At 45.3% G+C, this 27934-nt stretch overlaps 1 protein-coding gene and 1 pseudogene across 1 annotated transcript; both read left to right on the top strand.

Annotated features, from left to right (window-relative positions):
* The first annotated feature begins 4094 nt into the window (after window positions 1–4094).
* LOC115326843 lies at window positions 4095–5276 on the top strand. The gene has a single exon (XM_029987772.2). It carries the CDS (start codon window positions 4110–4112, stop codon window positions 5274–5276), a length of 1167 nt encoding a protein of 388 aa, XP_029843632.2. The 5' UTR covers window positions 4095–4109.
* Window positions 5277–9023: 3747 nt separating this feature from the next.
* LOC115326852 lies at window positions 9024–26397 on the top strand (annotated as a pseudogene).
* The last annotated feature ends 1537 nt before the right edge of the window (window positions 26398–27934 follow it).

Raw genomic sequence — 27934 nt, 5'->3', positions numbered from 1 at the left:
TTTCCAAGTGGGCTGATGAGAACGGGTTTCGGTTCTCTGCATACAAAACAGTCTGTGTGCCCTTTTCTTTGCGTCGTGGGCTGTCATTGGACCCATCACTGGAACTAAATGGAAACCCTGTACCTGTCAGGAAAGAGCACAGATTTCTTGGTGTGATATTTGATAAAAAGCTTAATTTTATTTCACACCTGAAAGCTTTATAAACTAAATGTCTTCAATCTATGAATCTTTTGAAAGTTCTATCTCACAAGTCATGGGGTTCTGACAGGAAATGTATTCTGCGGTTGTACAATGCTCTTGTAAGATCTCGTCTTGACTATGATGCGTTAGTGTGTGGATCGACCCGGCCATCTGCCCTCAGGATGTTGAACCCAGTTCACCACCTGGGGTTGAGACTAGCAACTAATGCGTTCCGAACATCCCCTGTCTCCAGTTTATATGCAGAAGCTAATGAGCTATCACTGAACAAACGACGTACCTATCTTAGCCTAACGTATGCTTTTAAGATTCTGGCTGACCCTCAACACCCCACCTATTCTTCCCTTACAAGGTCGAGGTTTTCCCGTCTCTTTAACAACAAGCCAAGCATTGTGACACCATTAGGCTCCCGCATTGAAGAACTTTGCACTTCACTGCATCTTTCATTGGACCAGGTCGGCCTCATTCGAAATGTCGACGACCGTATTCCACCCGGGAAGACACTGCCAGTTGCCTGTTACTGGTCGCTCACAAAATTGAACCAACATGGCATTTCCCATGCTGTAATACTGAAAGAGTTTTGTGAAGTACAAATCAAGTATGATGGTTATCTTCATGTTTACACAAATGGCGCCAAGACTCCATCTTTTGTTGGCTGCGCTGTGTATTCAGAACACTTCTCTAAAGTTAAGCGACTTAATTCGTTTGCCAGCATTTTTACTGAAGAACTCTATGCAGTATCAATGGCAATAGACTACATTCTACATAGGAAAATAAGTAGGGATGTTCTGTTTTTTGATTCTCAGAGTGTGATTGTTGCAGTTTGCTCTGTTAAAGACACTAAAAACATGCTTGTACAACAAATTCAGAGCAAACTCAATGCTGCTCTCCATGACGGTCAAAGCATAATATTTTTGTTGGTACCTAGTCACGTTGGCATAGAGGGCAACGAGTAGGCCGACAGGCTTGCAGGGTCTGTGGGAAACCTTGTCCAATCGTCTTTCTACTTACCATATCAGGGTATAAAGCCTTTAATAAAGTAATCACTTTTTCGTTGTTGACAGTTGGAATGGGACAGGGAGTGCGAAAACAAGCTCTACGTTACAAAGCCTGTTCTTGGAGCCTGGGAAAGCTCTTCATGCAAGAGTCGTCTTTATGAAACCTTGCTGTGCCGTCTGAGAATTGGGCATTCTTTTATCACTCATAAATACCTACTTTGGGGGGAAGATCCTCCTATTTGTGATCAGTGTGGTGATACTCTTACAAACTTACATATCTTGTGTTCCTGTCCCGCTCTGGAGCACAAACATAGTGTTTATTTTCACGAGTAGTTTCGACAACAGATCCCGTTTTATCCGGCCCTTCTGCTGGGAGAGAATCCTATAGTCCCTTTTAGCACGGTAATAGACTTTCTTACTAGCATTGGCATTTTATACAAAATATAGCTTTACCAAATCCTAGGTTGCACGTTGGTAAAACTCACCAAAGCATGCTGATTGTTACTATCGTTTGGCGCAGATGGCCTCGTAGCTCTTGCGCCATTAAACCCCCAAAATCAATCAATCAATCCTGCCAACTTGGCATCACATATCTGGTTTCATGTACGGGAGATGAAACGTCTAATTGTTATATTTGTTATGTGATGTCGATCTAGCTTGAAGATGGGTCCCGGTTACTAGAATATTTTTGCAACCATTGTAACCTTACGAACTTTAAGAAAACATGAAATTTTGTGGTAACACATTTTTCATTCTATCATATCTTAGTGCAATATGATTATTTTTTACCTTTTAGACTGGTTTACCCTTTATCTTCTGCAAAGAACCTTTCTAAAGAAAAATGATGCATCTTGTCACAATAATCTTTTTTCCCCATCTGGTGCTTGCAAACACAAATGGACAGCTAGCCAAGTGTTTGAGGGAATCAAATTGCTTGTTCTAAAATGTTTGCTGACAGGTTGCAACAATAAACAGGAAAAGCAAAGAATGCAATGATTTTCATGTCACATGAATTTTAACCAAGTATTTATAGTGGAATGAATATGAACTAAGTTTTATGCTGGCCTCCCAAGGTGACTTCAGGTGGACAAGTCATATCTATTGCAAAGGAATTATATTTTGATTGCTTGAGGTCAACCTCTGCTGGTACTGAGTTAGGCCAATAGGGTGGTATTGTGGTTGCATTGAATCTTTTCTGGAGGTGGATTGACCATGCAAATTTTCTTGGTCACTTGTTTGAAAAGTGAATGTTTTTTTTTATTTCCACTTCAGCTTCGAACTTTGGCATTATTTTGTTTCCCCAATTCACTGCAGTCTAATCTGTGAACCTGTTTGGAACTGGGCATTCACAATTTTGTCAAAATGCTGTAGTTTTTGTTCAGGTTGTCATCAGTGTACTGTTTTATGTATTATGAAATATATTAATTCATATAAGGATGCACATATGATTGCATTACGGAATCTGGGTAGCTTGTTTTAAATGCTTGTTTCTTTCAAGCTTTTTATTGCAAATGTTTTTGTTGCTCTAAATTTATTCTGCATGACGAACTCCCTCCTTGCTGAGGCTCCGAAAGAGAAATTTCAGCGATTCTTCACTTTGACTTTTGAGCGAAATATATTTGGGAATGTATTTTATATTGAGTCACAAGCGTGGGATGGTATTCTCTAACAACTGGTATAAGTCTCTAACAGTTGTTTTTTTATTAATTAAAGTTAAAGATTGTAGTTATGTTCCCAATGAAATATTTCTGGTTCCGGAGACATTTTGATACCGTATCTCATTTCGAGACCTCGGATCCTCGGAGGCTGTTTTGATTTTATGGCCAATAAAATCAAAACTGTTGCTGAATTAAGAACTGTTTCGACTGTTTCTTTTAGAAGTATTTATTTTAAATAAACGTCAAACTGCAAAGTCCTAAAATAAAAAAGGTAATTAGTGTTATTTAGTTGCACGCAAGGAAGATAGTTGCGCACGTCTGCGTCGGACTAAATCAAAATGCGTGAAACTGGTGCCGACATTTGATATGCTAAAGCTCGTACAGACACGAGTCCCCGAGCTGTGTGAAAATAATAGTTGATTTCCAAATAAATCTGTTTGATACGTGTTTGATTTGCGCTTTATCTTGACAGACACATATCCTTCTTTCGATCTCTAGAAAATGAAGGGAGTGCTACTCGCTTTCCACATTTCACAGCTTCAACTCCAAACCCTCACTTTCAGACCCTCAATAAAGAGCTTCGGTTTTTCACCCCCATGCGACCAACAATCTCATTGCATAACGATGCAACCGTTGGCACGGTTGCATCGTCAAGATGACGCTTCTAAACCACTTCGTGTTCATTGCACAGATGCTGCTTCTGCCGCTGCACCAGGATATGGGCATCTCCGAGCACTATCAAGCGGCTGATCATCGCGGCGGCTTCGCCGTTCCAGCCGATAACGCGAAGCGAAATGTGACGGATCTGGACAACTTTTTCCTGTGGAACTTCAACGGACATTTGGATTTTCCACGACCCATATCGACAGTGACAGCAGCTACTCTAGCGCCGCTCGGCACTATAAAAGACTGGCCGGAACCTGCACTTCTTCGTGGGCACGGTTGCATCGTCAAGATGACGCTTCTAAACCACTTCGTGTTCATTGCACAGATGCTGCTTCTGCCGCTGCACCAGGATATGGGCATCTCCCAGCACTATCAAGCGGCTGATCATCGCGGCGGCTTCGCCGTTCCAGCCGATAACACGGAGCGAAATGTGACGGATCTGGACAACTTTTTCCTGTGGAACTTCAACGGACATTTGGATTTTCCACGACCCATATCGACAGTGACAGCAGCTACTCTAGCGCCGCTCGGCACTATAAAAGACAGGCCGGAACCTGCACTTCTTCGTGGGCACGGTTGCATCGTCAAGATGACGCTTCTAAACCACTTCGTGTTCATTGCACAGATGCTGCTTCTGCCGCTGCACCAGGATATGGGCATCTCCCAGCACTATCAAGCGGCTGATCATCGCGGCGGCTTCGCCGTTCCAGCCGATAACGCGGAGCGAAATGTGTCGGATCTGGACAACTTTTTCCTGTGGAACTTCAACGGACATTTGGATTTTCCACGACCCATATCGACAGTGACAGCAGCTACTCTAGCGCCGCTCGGCACTATAAAAGACTGGCCGGAACCTGCACTTCTTCGTGGGCACGGTTGCATCGTCAAGATGACGCTTCTAAACCACTTCGTGTTCATTGCACAGGTAGGGAAACAATATCCTTGTTGCCTCCGCAGTAACAATATTTGTCTCTTCCTGCTACCGTGCCCACGGAGCTGTTTGAGTGTGCTGTGTGAATTTGAAATGTTGCCGAAAAACCTACTTTTGTTGTGTGGTGATGTAGAAGTAAATCCCGGGCCTACTCTAGAAACAATATTGCAAAAACTAGATATTATCTCCGCTGACGTCAGGGAAATCAAATTGAGCCAAGCGGAAACAAAATCCAGACTAGAGACCATAGAGTTGCAAATTAAAAGCCTTGAAGGTCTGAGGTCAGCTGTGAACCAAAACCAAGACAGGACAAAACAACTCGAATCTACTGTTGCATCACTCGTGTATAAGATTGATGACTTAGAAAATCGCAGTAGAAGAAATAATCTAATTATGTTCGGTCTTTCTGAGCTGCCAAACGAAGACAGCAGCAAACTCGAAGAGCGAGTAACAAAGGAGGTCCTTGAGGACAAACTGTCCGTAAAAACCAATGGAATTGAACGCATACATCGCCTGGGAAAACCAACTGAAGGTAAAACTCGTCCAGTGATTTTCAAACTACTTGACTTCAGAGACAAGATGAAAATTCTACGTAACTGTAATAGGTTAATGAATGAACCATTATCAATCAGCGAGGACTACTCGAAACGAGTTCAGGGAATCAGAAAAAAACTGCTCGAAAGCTCGAAATCGAATAAGCTTGCCGGTGAAAAGGTCACTTTGATGTACGACAAAGTTAAAATAAACGGAAAAGTGTATACTTGGGACGACGTCAAAAACGACAAGAGTTTGGTAGCTGATGTTGCACAGGCTTCAAGTCCATGACTAAAGCCTAGCCGTATCAATAATGATTACGAATTTCGCCTACTCAACTTAAACGCGAGGAGTATCGGGAATAAAACTGATAAACTTGAAACAGCTATTCTGAATACCGAACCTGATATTGTTGTAATCACCGAAACGTGGCTGTCAGACAGTATACAAGATAGCGAAATCACGCCTCCCAACTACACAATCTTGCGCAAAGATAGGGGATCACGTGGCGGCGGAGTTGCGATTCTTGCTCGAAATGGGATTTCATGTACATTGCTGCCCGATTCCCAGGGAATTAAGTGCTTATGGTGTAAAATCAGCTATGAGAACAGTTGCTGCTTCATTGCTGTGGCCTACAGACCCCCAAACACAGCCCCAGAGTTCTTTCGTAATATGTATGATTATATGCGTAAGAATCTTAACATGAGCAGTAAGATCATAATAGCAGGTGACTTTAATTTACCTCTAGTTGATTGGTCCTTTTCTAAACCCCAGAAATTATCCCATGGTGTTGATATTCTTTCAGAACTATGTTTTCATTATAACCTAACTCAAATTGTTACCGAAAACACTCGTATTCAAGGCTCGACACAAACAGTGCTCGATTTGGTTTTTGTTAGTGATCATTTTCTGAGCCACGAGTACAATATCGACGTCTTAGATGGTATATCTGACCACGAAATGGTTTTGTGCTCTTTTAAAATGAACTCTGTAGCTTCTGCAGCGCCGCAAGTTTCTACAGTACTGGACTATAGCAATGCAGACGACGTTGGCGTACTCGATTACTTTGATATGCATTTTGATACCTTCCAATTACTCTTCTCCAACGCTCTTACCACTACCGATACCCTTTGGAACGAATTTAAAGTAGCCATTCAGTTCTGCATTTCAAACTTTTCCCAACTAAGACGAAAAGAATTGACAGAAAAAACCCTTGGATAACGCGGGAAATTATTCACGTGAAACGTAAAATAAACAGGCTGCGCAAATGTGCAAAGAAAACTAAAACACCTCTTAATAAAGATAAGTTGGCACAGCTGAATGCAGAACTTGGCCTCAAAGTTAGATCAGCTAAGCATTCATTTTTCAATGTGACACTTCAGTCGTTTATTAAGTCGTCACCTCGTAAATTCTGGAGTCACGTTAACCCTAAAACTAAGTCACACCTAGAATCACTGTCAAATGATAAAACCAATCTAGCGAAGATGTTCAACGAGTACTTTCTTTCTGTATTTACTATGGATAATGATAATATACCTTCTTTTGTCTCTTGTTCAGCTCTGCCCACATTGGACGATGTAGTAGTTACCGAACAAGGTGTCTTGCAGCTCTTACTTAACCTCAATAGTAAAAAGAGTGCTGGCCCTGACAATCTACCCAATGAATTTTTAAAAAGGTACGCGGAATGGATAGCAAAGTATCTCGTACTCATCTTTAGACACTCCCTCAACACAGGGGAAATTCCTGAGGACTGGAAATTGGCTAAAGTAATCCCCATATATAAATCTGGAAACAAAAAGGAGTTTACTAATTACAGGCCTATATCTCTCACTTCAACTTGCTCCAAAATACTCGAGCACATTATACTAAAACACATTTCAACCTTCGTCGAGAACAATAATATAATAACCCCATTCCAGCACGGCTTCAGGCGTCAGTTATCGACTGTTACTCATCTGACCGAAAGCATTCATGATTTTTCTACCGTAATTAACAACAGGGGTCAGGTTGACGTTATATTCATAGATCTATCGAAAGCATTCGACAGAGTATCCCACACAAAACTACTATTTAAGCTAGAAACTATTCTGGGAGCAGGCAAAATACTTAATTGGATAAGAAACTACCTTTCTGATCGCTATCAGTTTGTGACAATTCACGCTCATTCATCGTCAAAGGGAAAAGTTTCATCTGGTGTTCCACAGGGATCGGTACTGGCACCTTTTCTGTTTCTTATTTACATAAATGACATAGTTGAAAACGTTAATGTAAAAATCCGTCTTTTTGCTGACGATTGTATACTGTACTCACAAATCAACAATGAACAGGATCAAATCAACCTTAACACTGCACTTCAACATATTGTACAATGGTGTCATGACTGGCAGATGTTGTTAAATTTAGATAAAACTGTATCTATGACCATAACTAACAAAAAGCAACCTAAATCGTTTTCCTACCACATCAACAATAAACCCCTGGAGAAAGTCACAGAGTACAAGTACCTCGGCCCACATATAACCCATGACCTCCGTTGGGACTTACACATAGACTCTGTAACTCAAAAAGCGCTAAACAAACTTAATTTTCTAAAAAGAACCTTAAAAAGTGGATCGACTGAGACGAAATTATTAGCCTACAAGACGCTAGTCCGCCCTATGCTTGAGTACGCCAACGTCGTCTGGTTCCCATACACGGCCTCTGGTGTTAGTAAGTTAGAAAGAATACAAAGAATGGCTGCAAGGTTTATATCTAACAAATATAGTTGGCATGATTCCCCCTCCGAGTTATGTAAGCAATTGGAACTGTTGTCACTAGAAAAAAGGGCGAAAATTGCAAGGCTTAAATTTTTATATGAATTAGCTAACAGCAACTTCAACATCCCCACGGAAAATTATCTAACTCCTACTAGTAAACGGCTAACAAGATATAACCATGGTAAGCTTTACGAAGAACTTCCAACCCACAATAATTGCTTCAAATATTCCTTCTTCCCCCGCGCTATCAACGAACAGAATCACTTGCCGCGAAACATTGTGCATTCCACTAGTGTAGAGCAGTTTCTTAGGAACTTGGAAGCGCACCTGTCGACAGAGGCTTGCATACCATTATCTTCAAATGTGTATTAAAAGATATATATTTCAGTATCATGTACCACCCTACAATAATCCCGAATGGGATTAGTAGTATTGGAAATAAAAATAAATAAATAAATACGTTAGCGCAATGAAGCAAATTGGATTTGGAAATCAAATTTCATCCACCGCTCGTTGTAAAAGGTGTAAAGAGAAAACCAAAACATAAAAAATGGTGAGCAAAAAAAAAGTTTTTTCGCCATAGAACTTTTAAAAGAAAAGCAAACTCTTATATATCTTCTTTACTTTGAAAGCTTTTTGTCTTTTCACTGCGAATGTTTCTTTAACGTTTTGTTATAGAATTTCGATCCACATTGCGTAGCATAAATGGCGATGAAATTGAAATACGATTTTCTATTTCCCCGGCACCGACACTGAGGTGGTGTGGAAGATTTGTGAGGCTGCGAAAAAATCATAAAATCTCGAGAGATATGGTCGTACAAACCTCGATGTGAATTATTTTGTTAAAATAACCTTTACTCAACCCTTGGCGCGTGGATTGTACAAAAACGAAACCGTAACTATAAGTGGCCTGTGACTTTGGCGGATTATAAGAAAAGTGAACAATTATACTTTTCGTTTTCTGTTCTAGCTCTGGGGAGTAAAATAAATATTTATAAATACAAAATAATTTTCCGTTTTGAAGTATTCAATTTTCGCAAAACGAGACAATCCAATCCAAGATGTTGACCATTGTTAGCTTTGGCTGCATAGTGCCCGCGGTGCCCGCGTAGTTCTTGAACATGCCTGTGGCTCTCTCAGCTCTCCTACAATGTGCTACGTGGACTGAACGCTTGAAATGAACTCTGGAGAGCGTTGAGTGGTTGAATTGAGAGTTCACAGGCGAGCAGCTAGTGCCGCTAGTGCTCTGTGTGTTCCAGCGGAGTCGTCGTCAGTGGGCGTATTTCCGGCGCTTCAACTCAAAGAAGCGCCAACTTCGAAACGCAGGAGGAGGAGACCAGTGCGCAGTCGTACCGGTAAGTGGCCTTCGGTTGAGTTGAATTGATAAGAAGCGATGAACAGGCGAAGTAGTAGTGTCCCGTTACGTACACCATTTTTACAAAAACAATGAAAGAGAAGAAACAAAACCTGAGTCGCTCCTTTCCCCTCTTACAGTTCACATTACCACCGATTCTTCTGTGAACTGAATAACGAATCCGGGAGGCCAAGCGATAATCTGATGAGTGGACAGAGTGCTGTGGTCACCCCTCGGGACCTTTGTGAAGATCTTTTTTTTTAATCCATAGGGCACCAGGGCAGAAAGGGACGATAGGCGGGCAGCACGCTCACAGGCTCGGCTTGTGGTCTTTTTCGTGGTGTATTCGACTGGTCGATTTTCAGCCTCTTGGAGCACTCTGAAAAACTTATGCCCATTTGATTGGACGAAGTCGAGCGCCCTAACTGCATTCAAATGGTTCCTTCAGAGTGCTCTCCCCCGCAGGGGGCACCTGTGAAAACAGGTGTTTGGAGAGTGGCGTCTCCACGGACCCCGAGCCATGCGGGTTCGCCCGCCCACGTCTGGCTGTGCGTGGCTTTCCCGTGTCCGGGGAAAAGGGCATCCTGGTGGTTGAGTCGAACCGGGGGTAGGTTTGGACCCTTCGGGGCCCCCCGGGTGAGGCAATACACCACTTCGGCCCCCGCTTCCCGTAGACGGGTGTCCTGGCTTGGCCCGACCAGGATGATTCAGTCAGTCGCCACTTCTACTATCCCCTCCCCTCTTTTACTTTTGTCTTCTCCTTCTTTTCACTCTTCTCATTTTCTCTTCTTTCCTTTTTTCATTTCCTTTGGCGGCAAGGGCTAACCTTGGGTGGCGACAGACTCCTCGTCCAAAACCACATTTGGTTATAGTACCTGGGCAGTGCTAATAGTCTAACGGTTCCAGCAAAGCCATTTTTGTTATGGTCCGTTAACTATTCCCTTGTTGGGCTCCGTGGTGGGCGGCACACCACAGGTTCTGAACACTTTCCGCCTCTTATGGCTCCCTCTCTCTCTAAACCCGGTTCCAGGCAGGCATCCAAACGGCCCTGTCCGGAACAAGTCATCGCCAAAGCACCAGAAACAGAACACTTTGTTAAGCTTTTTGTAGTCCACTCTGAAGACAATCAACGCCCTGCCGCCAAGCTGTCTCCGTTCATTGTTGCCAAGGTTCTTGAGCATTTGATCGGACACTCCTACCAAGCAAAAAAGTTCATTCTGGGGACCTCCTTGTTGAGGTCACCACACAAGAACAAAGTGTGGCCATTCAGAAGATGAAGAGCATCGTGGAGACCTCAGTCACGGTAACACCGCACAGGACTTTGAACACTGTGCGTGGTGTCATCTCCGAAGAGGACCTGCTAGATGTAAGTGAGGATGAGATCCTTGAAGGCCTACGAAACTCGGGTGTCATTGCAGTAAAGCGGATTATACTTCGCCGCGAGGGTCAGGAGATTCCCTCAAAACATCTTATTCTTTATATTGAACGGCACTGTCTCCCAGCAACAGTAAAGGCAGGCTATCTGAACTGCCGTGTCCGTCCTTATGTGCCGAACCCCCAAAGGTGTTTCAGGTGCCAAAGGTTCGGGCATGGGTCCAGGAGCTGCCGTGGAAGAGAGATCTGCGCCAAGTGTGGCAGCAACGAACATGTCGCAGACGTTTGAAAGCACTGTGTGCTGCTCCAACTGCAAAGGCACCCAAGCAGCGTACTCCCGTGCCTGTCCCCTGTGGAAGCAGGAAAAGGAGATACTGAGTTTAAAGGCTAAAGAGAACATTACATAACTTGAGGCCAGGAAACGCTGGTCATTCCTTGCACAAGGCTCGTATGCCGACGTGGCGCGCCGGGGTCCTGCGCCGCGTATGGAGTCGAGGGCAACCCAGGTCTTGCTCGAAGACCTGGCTGCCGCCCTCAGGACCCCAAAGCCTACCCAGGGGCAGCAGGCTCCCTCTCTTCGGGGAGAGGGTTCGCGGGCTGCTCCCACATCCCAAGACAGGCCAGCGTCTGCTGCGACTGTACAGTCTGCACGGTCTCCTACCAGGGAGAAAAAGCGAGGCCCTCGGCCCCACTCCCTGGAGAGACCGCCTGCAACCAAGGAGCTGCATGGCCCTCATGCAGCTTCTGTAACACAGAAGGAGGTGGAGAAGATGGACGGGGTTGAATCCCTCTTCAGTACAACTGCCACCCTCCCGTCAGGTTCTGGTCGTGGCCGCAGGTTAGGATCTCGCAGCTCCGACTCTCCCAAGTCGGCAGGCAAGCCTGCTTGCGGAGCTCAGGAGAGCGGTGCTCCTGCCCTATCCACCTCCCCATCTACCCCTGAGTCTGACCAGGAGGAGATGGAGTGGCAGAATCCGAAAACCAAGCAAAAAACTAAAAAACCTGTGATCCCTCCGAAGGGATGTTTTTTTTTTTTACTGTTCATCCGTGTGCTCATAATTTCATATCTTAATAATGGTTTCAATGCTAATGCAGTGGAACTGTCGAGGGCTACTACATAACCTGGATGATGTGGAGTTTTTGCTGGAGGAACACAAGCCACGTGTGCTTTGCTTACAGGAGACTCATTTAAATCCCAGCCATACCAACTTCCTCAGACGGTACCAGGTATTCCGAAAGGATCGTCCGTGCTTTGTCAGTTCTTCTGGAGGAGTTGCGGTGCTTCTCCCGAGAGAAGTGCCCTGCGTACAAGTCCCACTGTCTACCTCACTGGAAGCAGTGGCTGTACGGTTCATGCTTCACAAAGCTCTGACAGTGTGCTCTTTGTATCTACCACCATCCTTTACTTTGAAATCCTCAGATTTTAATTCGTTTTTAGACCAGCTTCCTGAGCCATTCCTTTTGATGGGTGATTTTAATTGTCACAACCCTCTATGGGGGAGTACACGTCGTGACATCCGAGAAAAAATGATTGAGTCTGTGTTATTCTCTCGAACACTTTGTCTTTTTAACACTGGTGAGCCTACCTTTTTTAGCTGTCAACACCTTTCTTCAACATGCATTGATCTCTCTATTGGGACTGCCACACTTTTCCCTAACTTCTCATGGCATGTGCATCCTAACCCATATGGTAGCGACCATTTCCCCATTATTTTAAAGTTACTGCTTTTTCATCTTCTCTCATGACACGTTCACCACGCTGGAAAGTAGACCAGCCAAACTGGGCCATGTTTGAAAGTGCATCTGAGATTAACCCTGAGACTTTAGTTGGCTTGGATGTAAATGATGCCTGCAAATGCCTTACTGCCTCTATAATTGAGGCAGCTCATAAAGCTATTCCGCAGTCTTCTACACGCCTTCCTGCTAAGCCAAAACCTTGGTGGACTAAGGAGTGCAGTGAGATTTGAAAAAAAAAAAAAAATTGTTCATGGGATGTGCTACGCCGGTACCCGACCCCTCCAAATGTTTTTGCCTTCAAACAGGCTCGGGCGAAGGCTCGATATGTCCGTCGTCAATCAAAAAAGACGACATGGAAGAAATACACCTCCTCCGTTAACAGTCACACCAGTGTAAAAGTTGTCTGGGAAAAAGTGCACAAGATTAATGGGGATTATCGAGCCTTCTCCATACCGCTTTTTGTTCTGCCAGGTGGTGCACTGCCTAGTCTTGAGCAGCAGGCCAATATTCTAGGGGAGCACTTCGCATCTGTATCAGGTTCATCGCATTACTCGGCTGCATTTTTAAAGCATAAAAGTGTTATAGAGAAGAAGAGAATAAATTGCTCTGGAGGACTACAAGAACCCTGTAATCGACCTTTTACTTTTCGAGAGTTACAGGCAGCATTAAATAAAAGTAAAAACACGTCCCCGGGAACAGATCGAATTCACTACTGTATGTTCAAGCATTTGCATTCCAATACCCTGCAGGTGCTTTTAAGCTTTTTTAACCAGATCTGGAGAGAAGGGGTCTTCCCAGATTCTTGGAAAAGAGCTGAGGTTATCCCGCTCCTCAAGCAAGGAAAAGATCCATCATTACCCTCAAGTTACCGGCCCATAGCCCTCACAAGTTCCTTAGGGAAAACCTTTGAACGAATGGTAAACTCAAGATTGGTCCATCTTTTAGAGGAAAATAACCTCCTCGACAAGTTTCAGTGCGGTTTCCGTGCCCACAGATCAACGGTGGACCACCTCGTACGACTTGAGAAAACTATTCGTGAGGCTTTCGTTAATAGACAGCATTGTGTTTCTGTCTTCTTTGATATAGAGAAGGCTTATGACACAACATGGAGGTATGGAATTTTGAACGATCTTGTCTCGTACGGAATTCGTGGCCGAATGCTCTCACTCATCAAAAGCTTTTTGGAAGACAGATACTTTCATGTCAAGCTTGGTACAACCTTCTCTCGTAGTTTTGTCCAAGTCCAAGAGAATGGTGTTCCACAAGGTGGTGTTCTTAGCGTAACACTATTTTTAATAAAAATGAACTCTATTGGAAAGTCTATCCCACAATCACTTTCCTATTCTCTTTACGTGGATGACTTGTAGATCTCTTGCTGTTCGTGTAACATTTCGGTCTGCGAGAGACAACTTCAGCTGGGAATTAATAGTCTGATGAGGTGGGCTGATGCCAATGGGTTTAGTTTTTCACCAGAGAAGTCAGTATGTGTCAACTTTTCATTACGTAGGGGCATGATCCTAGAGCCTAGTCTGACCTTAAGGGGGCAGGCAATGATATTCGATAAAAAGTTGAATTTACGTAGTCATGCACTCTACCTGAAACAGAAATGCTCAAGGTCAATGAACCTCCTAAAGGTGCTTTCACACAAGTCTTGGGGTAGCGATCGGGAATGTCTCCTTCGTCTCTATCGCTGCTTGGTTCTTTCAAAATTGGATTACGGATGTGTAGTCTATGGATCCGCACGTCAATCTACCCTTCAGGTGTTGGACCCAATCCACCATCAAGGTCTGAGGCTTTCCACAGGTGTTTTTCGGACGTCCCCTATTCCTAGCCTATATGCTGAGAGTAATGAATATTCACTTGAAAAAAGACGGTTTTATTTAGGCTTCCAGTATGCATTAAGAATTCGCTCTGTCCCTTCTCATCCGATCCAGGAAGCAATTCAGGATTCTCGCTATGAAACTACATTCCAGAACAAGCCATCTGTCGTACCCCCTTTTACGCAGAGAATTAAAACATATTCACAGGCTTACAACCTTGACAGTTTCAGCCTAGTTGCCCAACTTCCACTGGCAGTGGCTCCTTGGGAGTGCGTAGCACCCATAATCAATTTTATTCTGATCAAATATAATAAGCGGCAAACTCCTGTTGCTGCCCTGCAGCAGGAGTTTTCCTAGGTTGCTTATACGTACAGTGACTATAGGAGTTTCTTCACAGATGGTACTAAGAGTGACTGTGCTGTCGGTTGTACTGTTATAAGCGAGACATGGAAGGTTGTTAGGCGTCTTGATGCCAGAGCCTCAATATTTACTGCAGAATTATGTGCTTTAATTTTAGCTGTTGAATTCATTATAGAAAACGCTATCCAGCATTCTGTTATCTACTCTGATTCTCTCAGCGCTTTAAAGGCACTTGCTTCTTTGGAAGTACCAAAGAATACCTTCGTTACTAGGCTCCGGAACATTGTGCACACTGCAGCAAAATTAGATTTACACATCAATTTCTGTTGGGTGCCTAGTCACGTCGGTATTCAAGGAAATGAGGATGCTGATAGAGCTGCCAGTACGTGCATTGAGAGGCAAGTGGATATCAAGGACATTCCGTACACTGATTACAAACACAGTCTTAAAAAAGCAATCCAGAAAAAGTGGCAGTTAGAATGGGACACGGAAATACACAACAAGCTTCATTGTGTGAAACCTACCCTGCGGGAATGGGCAAGTTGCCGACACAGGGAGCGCTTCTTTGAGGTTGTGCTCTGTCGTCTGAGACTGGGACACACCCATCTCACGCATGGGTACCTCCCACGGGCAGAGGCAGCTCCGAAATGTGAACACTGTAACGAGTCTTTGAGCGTCTTGCATATTCTTATCGTATGTCCTAAGTACCATCACGAACGCACCACTTTTTTCTCTACCTTTTTCCGGAATCGCGTCCCGTTCCACCCGGCATTATTATTGGGTGATGAACCTCTTGAGCCGCACCGTCAAGTTTTTAAGTTTTTAGATAGCATTGGCATCCTACATCGACTATGAAATTTAGTTTGTTTTTTTTGCTATTACGTTTACCTGAAAATTAGTGGTGGCAGAGAGCCGGCGATCTTGTATCGTCGGCACATTTTCCATACTTCCTTGCGTGAATGAAATTCCTTCAGAGTGCCTCTGGTTAGTGGAGCATTGGTTCAAATTTCTGGAGGCCTTAATAGGCCTGTATCTTGTAAGGTTTTAATCATTTATTTTCCATAGTTTTAAGATGGAACTACCTACTATAGGTCTTTTCAGTATTGCCTTTAACTTACCTTGTGTTTGGCACACTATGGCCTTAGTTGCCGCTGTGCCATTAAACACCTAAGTTTCTTCTTTTTCTTCAGAGTGCTCTCAGATGTTGAGGTTGTGCCGTCGTCTGACTCGTGGCACTGTGAGGCACTAATTACTTTGAAGTGGGGGAGGTGAGAGCGCATGCCAGTGGGCTGGTCATGTGGTGGTCTGGGTATAACTGGAGATGAAGAGTTAAATTCTTCAAGTGGCGACAGTATCGCGTTCTGGGCAGATGTCTCTTACCACGAGACGGTTCCGTCTTTGGAGCTGGCAGTAACCTTCGCGGGTGAAAGGCTTCTCTACAAAGCATCCATTGAGGAGAGTAGAGGACCTTGTTCAGTGAATGACCTTGTGACTGTATCATTTCAAATTGTGGAATAAAGAAGAAAAAGTAATTCAAGGCAATCTTTCTCATATGGACCAATGTTAATGATAAGTAATGAGCAATCCAAGTTTGTAGACCACATCAAAATAGGAACAAAAACACTTTACTCATTATTGGACTTTCAGTTATCTATGTGCCAACTGTCCTATTTCAAACTCCCCTCTGGCAGCTAGATGGCTGTTCACCCCACATCTGCATTTGCACTTTGGCAGAGTTACAATGGAGATATCTATTTTAAGTCAAACTGGCTCTGCTTTCACCCATACTCTCTCCGACATTCTCGTGCTGTCTATCCCAACAGAGCCCATGGAGATGCTTGCCGCTCCAACAGGTGGAAGGCTGCATTCCGAGGACTATGCTGGATCGTCTGCCACTTCACTGCACTTAGAGGGAGGGCAGAATAGGAATTGTGCAGTGAAAGAAGGTAAGCTCTTCTGACATTCGTCATGTAGCTCGAAAGTTTATGCACCGTTCTCCTGGATATGGTGCTCACCATATCACCTGAAACGCTCCAGTACAGAAGAAAGTCCTTCTTCACGGGTCCATCACATTGTGGGCGCAGTAGAGCTCCCGCCAGAGTCTGGACACACAAAATGTTGAGCAAGCCTGCGAGCTTATGGAGGTCGCGGCCATCAGCTAGTCCTAGTGCCGGCTTTTTGGGGTGCACTTCTCGCCTCAACATTGCTATCTTCCGCTCAATTGCTGTTGAATCGTTTTCTCTCGGGATGTCATTGATTGGCAAAGAAAACACAAGCTTCTAGGGGCCATACGTATCGGAGATACGTATGGTCCGTACCTCCGAGCGCTGGTGCGATGGGAGCCGGGGACGTTGAGTGACTCCAAACGGCGGTGTGGCGGTTTTCCCAAGTTTACCCCCTTCGCCCCCTCTTGGTTTCCTGGAAGGGCGCCACGAGAGCGCACGACACGAGAGCGCCGACGGGAGAGCGCGCGACAGGAGAGCGCTGCGACACGAGAGCGCACGACGGGAGAGCGCCGCGACACCAGAGCGCACGACGGGAAAGCGTCGCGACACGAGAGCGCCTGCCATTAGAGCGCGCGCCACGAGAGCGTATGTGCGTGCCTTGTTTTCTCGAATCGAACGCTTTGTACGTCATTTTATTGGTTGAGGACGCAGACCTGTGGGAAGTTTAAAAAATACAATTGTACGGCTAAACGCCGTAAAATGTAACCAAACATTCCGCGGACATACCCTTTGCAATTACCGGACACACAGAAAAACAAAAATCCTAAGGTCATATTCCGTAAAACGTTTTGGTTAGCTGCGTTAGAGACGTCTTTTTCTGTAGTTTTTCTTCGGCTTCATGGTATCCAAATTTTCCGCCTCAATTTCGCGTTTGCACATCATGATTAACTATCCCCAGCTCGCCTGGACATTAACTGTATTGTTTGAAGAACGTTTGACACTGAAAAATTGAATGCAGTTCATGAGAACGTGAACCCTAAGACCTTTTTCCCTTTCCACTTATCTCTGAACAAAGGGCTGCTTCTTTTCACAGGTTCGAAAATAACTTTGGAGAACAATGGAAAGACGATCTCTTCGTCGCACTAAACCTGAACGAAAGAAATACAAGCATTGGAGAGGACAACCTTTGTGTTCTTTTACTGGAAAGCGGGTTAAACGTTCAGGTTTAACCCGAATTTTCTAAGGAGTTCCGGGACGCGAAGTTCCGGGACGCGATTCTGGAGATACGGTGAAAGGGGTTACAACTTCCATGTCGGTCGGCCTTTGTTCATACGTAACAGAGGTCAAACTGTCCACCAATAACACCTATCGTTATTGGGAGAAACCCTTTCAAGGTTAATCAATCGTCAACCGTGGGTATACACCTTTCCAAAAAACACTCCTAGGCCGCCGCCATGTTGCTGATGCTGATGCGGCTGGTGCGACTCTCGCGCCCTCTATCAGCTAGAAATTTTCTGCCACTCTCTGGGACTGTGAAGACCCGCTCAGCGCGGTTCTCTACCTACGTTTTTGCGGTTTTGCATTCGACGTTTTCTCGGCTCTCTTGAAAGTTTCCACTTAATTTTTTTTTATGCGTGCTGCGTACCCTTTTTGTGTTATCTTCCATTGTGAGAAAGAAGGCTGGTAAGTGCCTGCCATTCAAGCTTTTCTGCTCGACATTCGCGGGAAACGAAGGAGGTGAAGGACGTCGAACGACCCTCGACGCGATTTTGCGAACATTGTTCTCCCCCCTCCCAGAGATGATCCGCGTAGAATCCTCAGTCATCTCCGAAAATAGTTGTCCGGGTTGGGGTGAGAAACGGGTCAGTCGCGTTTGTTTCTTTGCCTTGGTGCGGTTGTGAAAAAAGGAAGCTCTCCCCAAAACCTGCCCCAAAACGAAGTCATCTCGGATTCCGTCCGATCGTCAAGATGTGACTGTCGTCGACTGTGACTGTGTTATTTGAGATCTTTCTCAAATAAATTCTTTTCGGATAACGCTGCATCGTGTGGTACGTACGATATATTGTTCGGATGTTAACACTTCTTAATTGTATGTCCGTGTCCTGTCCATCGGTAAACACGTTATTTGTGAGCGTGAAAAATGCATGCCTTTCGGCCCTCTTCTGTTGCAATTTATTTTTGACAGCAAAGCGCTTTGTCGTTTCACATGCGGCGAATCCCGCGGCGCCGTCAAGACTTATCTGAAGAAAAAAACAAATAACTAGAACTAAACATTCCAGTCGCATTCGTCCTGTCGTGCGCGTACCCAACAAAAATAGTTTACAGCTTTTTTTTTTTTTTGTTTTTCAAATGTGGCACAATGCTTTTTCAATGTCCTCGGGAACATACATGTACCATGAAACACAAAATATAGCGGGAAAATACGAGAATTCAGCCGCCAGCAGCGTTTGAAACTGCGCCTACGCAGGCTGCGCCTGTTGAAATCACAGTCCCCTCGGTTAGGGTTAGGAGGGACGCCGGTGAGAGTCTAGCCTCAAACTCAGTGACTGGGCTTGAAAACGGTTTGTTGCCCCTGGGGTCGAGTGTTTTTTGGAAAGGTGTATAGAGGCGAATATAAAAGGGGAGCTGGGCACTGCGGGCGTTCGTGACGACTAAGTGGGATCTTCCAACGGAGTGCTGTTCAGGACGTGGAAATGCTATCGATCACGAAGTCCAAGAAAGATCATCCACTTTTGCAACACAATGGTTATTCCTATCGCCTGGATAGACTGAACGAGAACACCGGACAGAGGACATGGAGGTGCTCGAAAAAAAGCTGCAGCGGTCGAGCCACAACAGCGGGGTGGGACAGTGCACTGACCCTCGTCAAGGTCAAACGGGAGAAAAAGATTAGCCACAATAGGGACAAAAGTGACTTTGGGGGAGTCCAACCTAGGTTACTGCAGCTCAATAGAGCTAGCCATACCTTGGTCACATGTTTTCCTACCAGAACCTCCTGAACCTGCAATTTCCTGAAATGATCCATCGGCTTAATTTCCCTTTTATATGACTTTAACAAAAGTTAGCTTTTTTGTGATGAAGAAATGTAAAAGAATGTATACCAAGTACTTTTCTGAATTCTCCACTAAATTTCAGCCTAGAAATATACCATTTGAGTTGTGTGGGCAGATAAACTAAAAAAATATAGCCCAGGGGTGGCCAAGCTGGGGATCGTGAGCTGCATGCCGCTTTTTTCATGTTGAAATGCGGCTCACAACTCCCTTATAAACATACCCCCCCCCCCCCCCCCCCCCAGCCTCCCTCCCCGTCACACGAGCACTTCCTCGAGAAGAGAAATGCAATGCAGTTTAAATTGTCAAACAGGTTGAGGTTTGGTTGTCTTGTGCTACTGCTACCTTACATGCAGTTGGACTGCTTTTGACTCAGATAGATCTAAAGTAGTTCAAATTTAAACTATTGCTCTAAACAAAAGTGCCCCCCCCCCGCTTTCTGCCTTTCCTCTTCCAGGCACCTCTTGGCAGTTTAGTAGTTTTGTTTGCGGCTCTCAGGCAGGGTCAGCCTGGCCACCTCTGGTATAGGCTTTTAAAAGTGAAAGCATGCTCAAAACGCAAAACCAAGAAAAACATTTTAAAGTTCACGCACCGTTCTCCTGGATATGGTGCTCACCATATCACCTAAAACGCTCCAGGTATAGAAGAAAGTCCTTCCTCTTCACGGGTCCATTATATTGCGGACGCAGTAGTCTGGACACACAAAATGTTGAGCAAGTCTGCGAGCTTATGGAGGTCGCTGCCGCTAGCTAGTCCTAGTGCCGGCTTTTTGGGGTGCACTTCTCGCCTCAAGATTGCTATCTTCCGCTCAATTGCTGTTGACTCATATCTTCGAGTGCTGGGGCGATCAGGGTCGGGGACGTTGAGTGACTCCAAACGGCGGTGTGGCGGTTTTCCCAAGTTTACCACCCCCGGCCACCTCTTGGTTTCCTATGCTTGCACTTCTGAGTATATACCCAAATGAATTCCTACCATTAGCCACCGGCATCGTAGCGATAGAGGCAAACCATGTGAAATTACAAAAAACAACACGAAGAAGTTAGAAACCAAAACACAAACTAAGATGCGCGCATCTCTCTTTTAGAGCGCAGCTCTTATGTGCCCGTTTCCGGCTTGAGCAGCGTCTGCGTAACCGCGCGGTGCATTATGAGAAACGTCCCATGATGCACCGCGCAGCACCGTCGTGACGTCACGTGTCAGCCTCGTGACGTAACGAGGGCGACGTTTCGGCATCTTGCCGAAACGTCACCGCGGTGCATTATGGGAGGTTTCCCATAGTGCACCGTGCGGACGTTTCGGCGCCATGCGGACGTTTCAGCACCGCGCAGGAGAGAGGAGGGAGGAGAGGAGGAAGAGGCGAGGAGCACGGGAAGAGTAGATGAGGAGGGAGGAGGAGAGGGTAGGGATGAGGAGGAGGGGCGTACCGTCCCCTCCGTAACCCCCCCCCCCCCCCCTCCTTTTTTTATTTGTTTACACACATTGTTTACGAGTGAAAATTGGAGCTGCTGGCTAAATTGAGCTGCCCGATGGGAGTGCATACAGCGTTTCAAAGGGCTTAGAGAAGATTTTTTTACAAGGTTTTGTCAACTAAATGCACGACGTGAACAATCAACTAGACTACGAACAAAAGAAGACCAGGTGTGCTCTACAAATGAAGATGTATTTTTTTTTTCAAAACTGTAACCCCCCGCAATAACGCCTCCGGGCAATGCGGGGTAATCTTTGAATAAAGAATAAAAGAAGAATTACTCTTTCCAAGGTAAAGAGCGGTCCTGCTCTGCACTAGGCCTAACCAACGCGGGGCGAGCATGCTTTGAAAATTTAAGACTGTGGGTCCGCACAAGTCTTTGGCCAGCACCTGCATGCGCCCGCCGGCACATCTAAACCATTTTATATGTCAGTAAATACTATGCACATGAAAATAAAACTTTCTCAGAACCTTCCTTGTCAGTTATGGAAGATGATAAAAATAGTTTTCAAAATCGTGTTTGTTTAATTTGGTGATATTTTGGCCATTTCCTCCTAACGACAAAGTGTGGGCAGAAGTCAGGGGTTGCGGTTGTGAATGTACATACAGTAATCCCTCATTATAATGAAGCCAACAGGACGTCAAAAAATGAAAGACGTTTACAATTCCCTATAATGCCGAATGAGAGTGCAGCTCTCTCGAGGAGGAGGGTAGGGTATGCCCCTCCTTTTCCTTCTCCCTCCTCCTCCTCCCATCCTCCTCCTCCCTCGAGACGTCACTCAACCCTCGTGAAGGTTGTGGCCTACACATGACCTTCTCTGAAGGCCGCGACCTTCGTCGTGACCTTCACAAGTGGCCCTCGTGACGTCACGTGTGACGTCATTAAGAGGAACGTCCCGTAATGCATCAGTTCTCCTCGAATTGCTCCAGGCATCGCAAGCACAGTGTCACCGCCGCTGCTCTCCACTTTATTTCGAAGCAGATGTTTCGCGTCTCCGCAGTCGTCAACATTTCCCGAGGTGCCTCTTCGACGTCACTTCGTGTTTACCCTGGCCGCACACAATTCTATGATCACAGCATCTGTGGCAGGAGCAACAACGGGAACGTCCGCGTCAACAAGATCGGATAAATCAAAGTTATTCTCGATGGGTTTGCCACCATGTTTTCACGCACTTTTGTAGAGATTGGTGCAGCTATGGAAATTGTGCACTGGCTCGGCAAGCATGCTCGCGAGAAAACATATGTCGTGCGCGAAGCAGTTGCCGATCTTTCATCTTCGGGCAGCAGGCGCGCTCTTTTCTGCACGAGAAACTTCTCGAACCCATCCAATATGCCTTGTTTCCTCTGCAAAATGGTGGACAGCGTCAAGCAGCCGATGCCTTAATGTTGAATTCTTTGGCAATTAGGACTTCCGCATTAGCATCAGCAACATGGCAGCGGCCTAGGAGTGTTTTTTTTATTTAGCAGGGAAATATTTCTGCTAAACTTAGTGGGGAACTTTTTCCACTAGATATAACGAGAAAAATTTTCCGCTAAATTTAGCGGAGTTTTTTTTATCTTAATTTAGCAGGGAAAGTTTTCCACTAAACTTAGTAAGTAATTTTTTTCCGCTAAAGTTTGCAGGAAAATATTTCCGCTAAATTTAGTGGGAATTTTTTCTGCTAAATTAAGGAGGGAATTTTTTCCGCTAAATATAGCAGGGAATTTTTCTCACTATATTTAGCGGGGAAATTTTCTTGCTAAATTTAGTAGGGAATTTTTCATCCTAAATTTAGCGGGGCAATTTTCCCGCTCAATTTTGGGAGGAATTTTTTCCGCTAAATTTAGCGGAGAAATTTTACCCTCGTGACGTCACGTGTGACATCGTTATCAGAAGCGTCCCATAATGCAACGCGCAATTACGCCGACAGCGACGCCGCTCAACTTGGAAACGGGTGCCTAAAAGATTTTAGCATATGTACCGTCAGTGTCAGGAGAGGTACAGGGTCGGGCTATATGAAGACTGGTCCTGTTTGTTTTACTTGTGATTGTTTTTTGTGGGCACCCCTGTTACCACTTTTTTTGCTACCATATGCCTTGGGTGTTCACGTCAGTGTGCCATGTTCGGGGTGTTACAAAGAGGTCAAATGCTTGCCTCACATGAGCCACAGTCTATTTGCAATTTATTATTTTCTGAACCTCGCAGGTCGATGCTGGCAACCATCGCAAGATCTGGCAAATGGCCCATTGTTGCTTTGCTGGCCGACTCACCTTTTGGGATTTTGCATTTTCTGTGCAATGTTCTTAACCAGTCCAGCATCATCGAAATGAGTGTCTCATAGCATAAAATGGAACTCAGTCATTTAGATGAAGACAAGCGCTCGACCTACCTGAGTGCATTCACCACCGCTCCATTTGTGCAAAACAAAACAAGTGTGATGCAGTTGTCTTGCAACGCATGCTCTTGTCTGGTGCTTAAGGCTACAAGGTGTTAGCCGTTTGTTTTGTTAATTGCATTCTTGTACTGGAAACAGTTCTTGCCTACTCGAGTAGCTTGTGATTTTTTATACATTTAAACTGTCATTTTGTAGAACTGTATTACAATGAGCAGACGTCACTATATGGTACCTTCACAGGAGTATAGCATTCACTGCAGCCTTATATGTCGTAGCAATTCCGAAGCCCAAAAACAAGGCTCTCTTTTGTTGCTCATGGCAATTAGGATGTGAGATGAGCTGCTTCAATGAACGATAAAGTACACATACATGAAACTTTGCGGCATGAATTGGCAATGCTCATCAATTGTTTTATTAACTTGAAGTGTGATGCAGTGATGTGATTGCTGCGCCAAGGGACTAACCTTGCTACATTTTGCCAAAACACGGGTAATCTGCGCCAAGCCTGCGCCAAAAAAAAAAATTCGGTCGACTTTTTAAACCAAAACTAAATTGAGTACCGTAAATGAGCATGCCTCTGTTATGTGGTACAAGCGGCCGCCCGATACAAAATACCCTGTATCATTTGTCCATCCGGTCTTGTATGGTTTTCCCGCCGTCTCGCGTTTCGCGCTCTCGTCGTCTCGATGGTCTCGTCTCGCGTCTCTTTTTTAAACATTTTCAGCAGCAGACCCGGGTGGGTGCGGACATTCCGACGCTAGCGTGCCGGCTACCAGCCATGCCGTCATGCTGTGAAATGAAAAAAACCACGATTTTGTGCGGCGGGAGTTACTTTGCGAGTTGAGGCACTCGCTCCTGAAAGCAACGGCTGTGGGAAAACTATATTTTGCTCCCTGCTTTCCAGTCACCGTGGTCGCGCGACATCGGGTGTTGATGTCCCCACGTCGCTGCAGATACGGCACTTTCTAAAATGAAACTAAGTACTGCCGCATGTTCATCAACATCCCCGTTCTTGTTTAAATCGTACGTTACCACAAGAATTCATCTTTAACTCAAAGGCTGCTGCGTCGAAGTATTGATTACCTAGGTTTCTATCGGTGGGCTTTCTTTCTAGGGAGGCCCGTGTACGTCAAAAATCTACCGCGAATGAAAGTTGGTAAAGTGAGCTAAAGCGAAAAAAAGGTAATGTCTGAACGCTGAACCCGCACAGCGCGCTTGTTTGTCTCGAGTTCAGTCGTTTCACAAAGCGCTCCAAGAACTTTTTGACCCTGGCTGCTATGTCTTGCATGGATGCGGTCAGGCTTTTTGTGTGTGTGTTTAGCTTGTACCTTGTTTGAGAGCCTGGCAAGCACATTTTGCATACAATTTTGAGAATCAGTTGGCGACGGAGCGGAGTGGCAGGGTTTCGGTTTCGATCAAACAGCCCTTGTCTCCGCTCGCGCGACGATACACGCGCAACTGGAAGCCTGCCAAGGTTGCCCTCACGTGCATGCGAACGTGATTGCACGACAGGTGCACCAGCCGGGGCGCTTGCAATTTATTGCTTTACGTTTGCCTACTTTTGACGAAAATCTGGCATGTAGGGAACCATTAAACGGTTTTTCGGAATCGCTCGGCAACGCCTACAGCAATGTGGGATGTCTCAGCAGTAAAAACACAAGCAGCGAGTTCTGTCACAACACGTCCCATCAGTGCACAACACATTCTTATTTTTCTAGGAATATCTGCTCCAAACGCCAATTTCGCTGCTCCAAAACACTGTTTTGGCTGCTCCGAAGGGTGCTTCAAAATGGCTTAGGCCAATCACATCACTGGCGATATCACATGACCTTAATAAGAGTCTTTCTTAATACTTTAATTTTTCTTTGCCGAACTTTCTTTCTTATACGAACAGGAGTCGGAACTGCTTGTTTTGTATGTGATACTTTCTGCTGAAGGCAGTGCAGACTCGTCAAGCTTGTCTAATGTTTGCACCTTGACATTGGAATTTTGTTGTCTTTGACTTTCCTTGTCTCGTTTCTCTGATCTCCCCAACAGTGCCGGTCGAAGCAGCCTTCCGGGACGATGGGGACAGCGAGAGCGACTCCTCTTCCCCAACAAACAAACTGGTCGAGTCGCAACCCACGACGGGGCCACGATATGAGGGCATGTAACACTGCGAGTTCTGCCCTTACTCCAGTCATAAGCTTTGTGATGTCACCAAGCACGAAAGGAGACACACTGGAGAGAAGCCTTTCCACTGCTCTGTTTGCGAAATAGCGTTTGCTGTACGCGGTAACTTACGGATTCACATGAGGACTCACACGGGGGAGAAACCATTCCGTTGCAAGGTTTGCCAGAAGGCGTTCGCCAGAAGTAATGTCCTGATGATTCACAAAAGAGTACATACGGGCGAGAAACCGTACAAGTGTGGCACCTGTGAGAAAGAATTTTCACATAAATCCGGCTTGTTGTGTCACGAGAGAACCCACAGTGGGGAGCGGCCTTACAAGTGTGATGCCTGTGGGAAAACGTATATACAGCGTTGCCATTTAAATAGCCACCGGAAACAAGTGCACGAGTGAGGGGTCCGTGTCATGCAACATCTGGAGTTATGGAAGAATTCTTTCATGTTTCACCTTGCACTTCACTGCCTGTCTGTTGTTTGTTTAAATGAAATTCTGAAATGGAGGCACATTTATCATCTGTAAACATTATCAGTTACAATTAGGCAACAGCTGCAGTACTGCTATATAGCATTTTTTGTTTAATACACTTTGGCAGCTTTTGAAAAGCTTTGTGATCATTTTTGTTTATTGAAGTATAGAGCTACTTTTAATTGTTAATTTTGAATGAATTGCATTGCGGCATAGTAAGGCACCTTGAATTCTATGTCTAGATTTTTGTGACGACATTTTGAAAAGTGGTTCCTCCGAAGTTCTCTGGATTTCATGTATTGTTAACCTAGTTCTTTGATTCTCCTCCGTTCTTTGTGGATTCAGTGAATCGTGAATAAACTACTTTCCTCTACAAGGCATTGCCTTACTGCCTCGCTACTGTTGATGAATATTCTACAAGCAATGGGCAATGCCAATGTAAGCTTTGATTTCAACTTTTTTTGGACTTGATTGATCTTTGCCAGCTGAGAATGGAAGTATGCTTGGTGATGTCACGGTTGGACCATTTGCGTCAAAATTATTTTTGTTCCGCAACACTGCTATTTGTCATGATTGGCGTGTAAATTTGGAACGTGTTATTGTCACTTCGAGTAACATACTATTGCGTTTGCTACTTGCCTCAAACACACAATGTCATTGAAAAATCTGCTACATTTCTCATTTTTGCGTTCGCTTTGGGTATTTTGTACAGCCAAATTTAGGTCACTTCAAGTGCTCGTGCACTGCGAAGAAGCACCAGCTGTAGGTAGACTGCATCCCTGCATATTTCACTTCGCTGCAGTGCATCTTTTTGCCAGGGGTTTCGCTAGACTCTAAAGGAATAATTTTTATGTTCTGTCGCTACTTTTATGTTTGTCTCTACCATAGCTCTAAAACTATTCAAGGGCACCAGCTCTCTAGTTGAAATCTAATCTAAAAGGCTGGAGTGGTACAGAAATGAATGCTTTTCAATACTATCAATGAGTTGAGCTAGATTTATGTGTATAGATATCGGCATGGTCATTTTGCATCATTGAAATGAAACAAACTACACCAACTTTACGTTACAATTATAACACTTGAAGTTGAGACGTTTTGTCTAGCATACAGGAGAGATATTGCCGCGCGCAAGGCCCAGAAAGCAACGCTCGGTCACGGTCCTCCAGAAAGTTCCCGTTTATTCATGCACCGCACGTAACTTCTACCATTTATCCCTGCTTTTGTTTTCTAGAAAGTGCGTGTTCATTCTCGCCCCGATCACGCGACGCTCGAACCGCTTTCGCCGAATCTTCGAGATAGCGACGCACTCTAGATAAGAGGCCGCCCGCGACCTTGTCGAGTCAGTCTCGCCCCAGCGCTCGATCCTGCGTTTTCGCCGACTTCGACGCCCGCGACGCTCTGTTATTATTCTTTGTACCCCTTTTATTTTTGGCAGAAGTTCGCCACATTAAACGTTTATTTCTTTCTGTTCATTTACTGTTTTTATGGTCACCACCCGTGACATTTTGGTGGAGGTGCGGGGTAACGCATGCCCGTGCAGCGTTCCCCTCCGAGGGCCCGCAGTGCAAGTCCGACGCCAAGCCCACGAAGAACCAACGAAGGCACTACCGAGATCCGGTTCAGTCGTCGCACGCAAGGCCTACACCCGGAATTCGGACTTCTGCCGCCCAGGACCAAGCAGCCAACGAAGCCGACGATGGCCGACCAGTCGCCGACCCCCGCCGCTCCTGCCGTCGTCTACCTGCCCGCCGCTCCCCGTACGCCGACTCCCTTCCACGGCGAGATCCATGAGGATGTCGAAGACTGGATCAAGCACTACAAGCGTGTGGCGCGGCACAACGGATGGACTGCGGAGCAGTGCCTCCAGAACCTCTACTTTTCTCTGGAGGGTACTGCGAGGCATTGGTTCTAGAATCACGAGGCATCGCTTACGTCGTGGGACATCTATGTGGCCGAGTTGCAGCGGACGTTCGCCGCCCTACACCGACGGGAGAAGGCAGAAGATATCCTCCGAATTCGAACGCAGGGCCCCGACGAAAGCGTCACAAGCTTCGTAGAAGATGTCCTCCGCCT

Source organism: Ixodes scapularis, unplaced genomic scaffold, assembly GCF_016920785.2.
Source record: "Ixodes scapularis isolate PalLabHiFi unplaced genomic scaffold, ASM1692078v2 PGA_scaffold4__175_contigs__length_147842914, whole genome shotgun sequence".
NCBI lineage: Eukaryota > Metazoa > Arthropoda > Arachnida > Ixodida > Ixodidae > Ixodes > Ixodes scapularis.
The sequence above is the reverse complement of the archived record's forward strand: the minus strand, read 5'-3'. Positions and strand labels throughout refer to the sequence as shown.

What these genes read in the sequence shown, in the direction of transcription:
- LOC115326843 (XM_029987772.2), top strand. Translation starts at nt 4,110, where the DNA reads ATGACGCTTCTAAACCACTTCGTGTTCATTGCACAGATGCTGCTTCTG.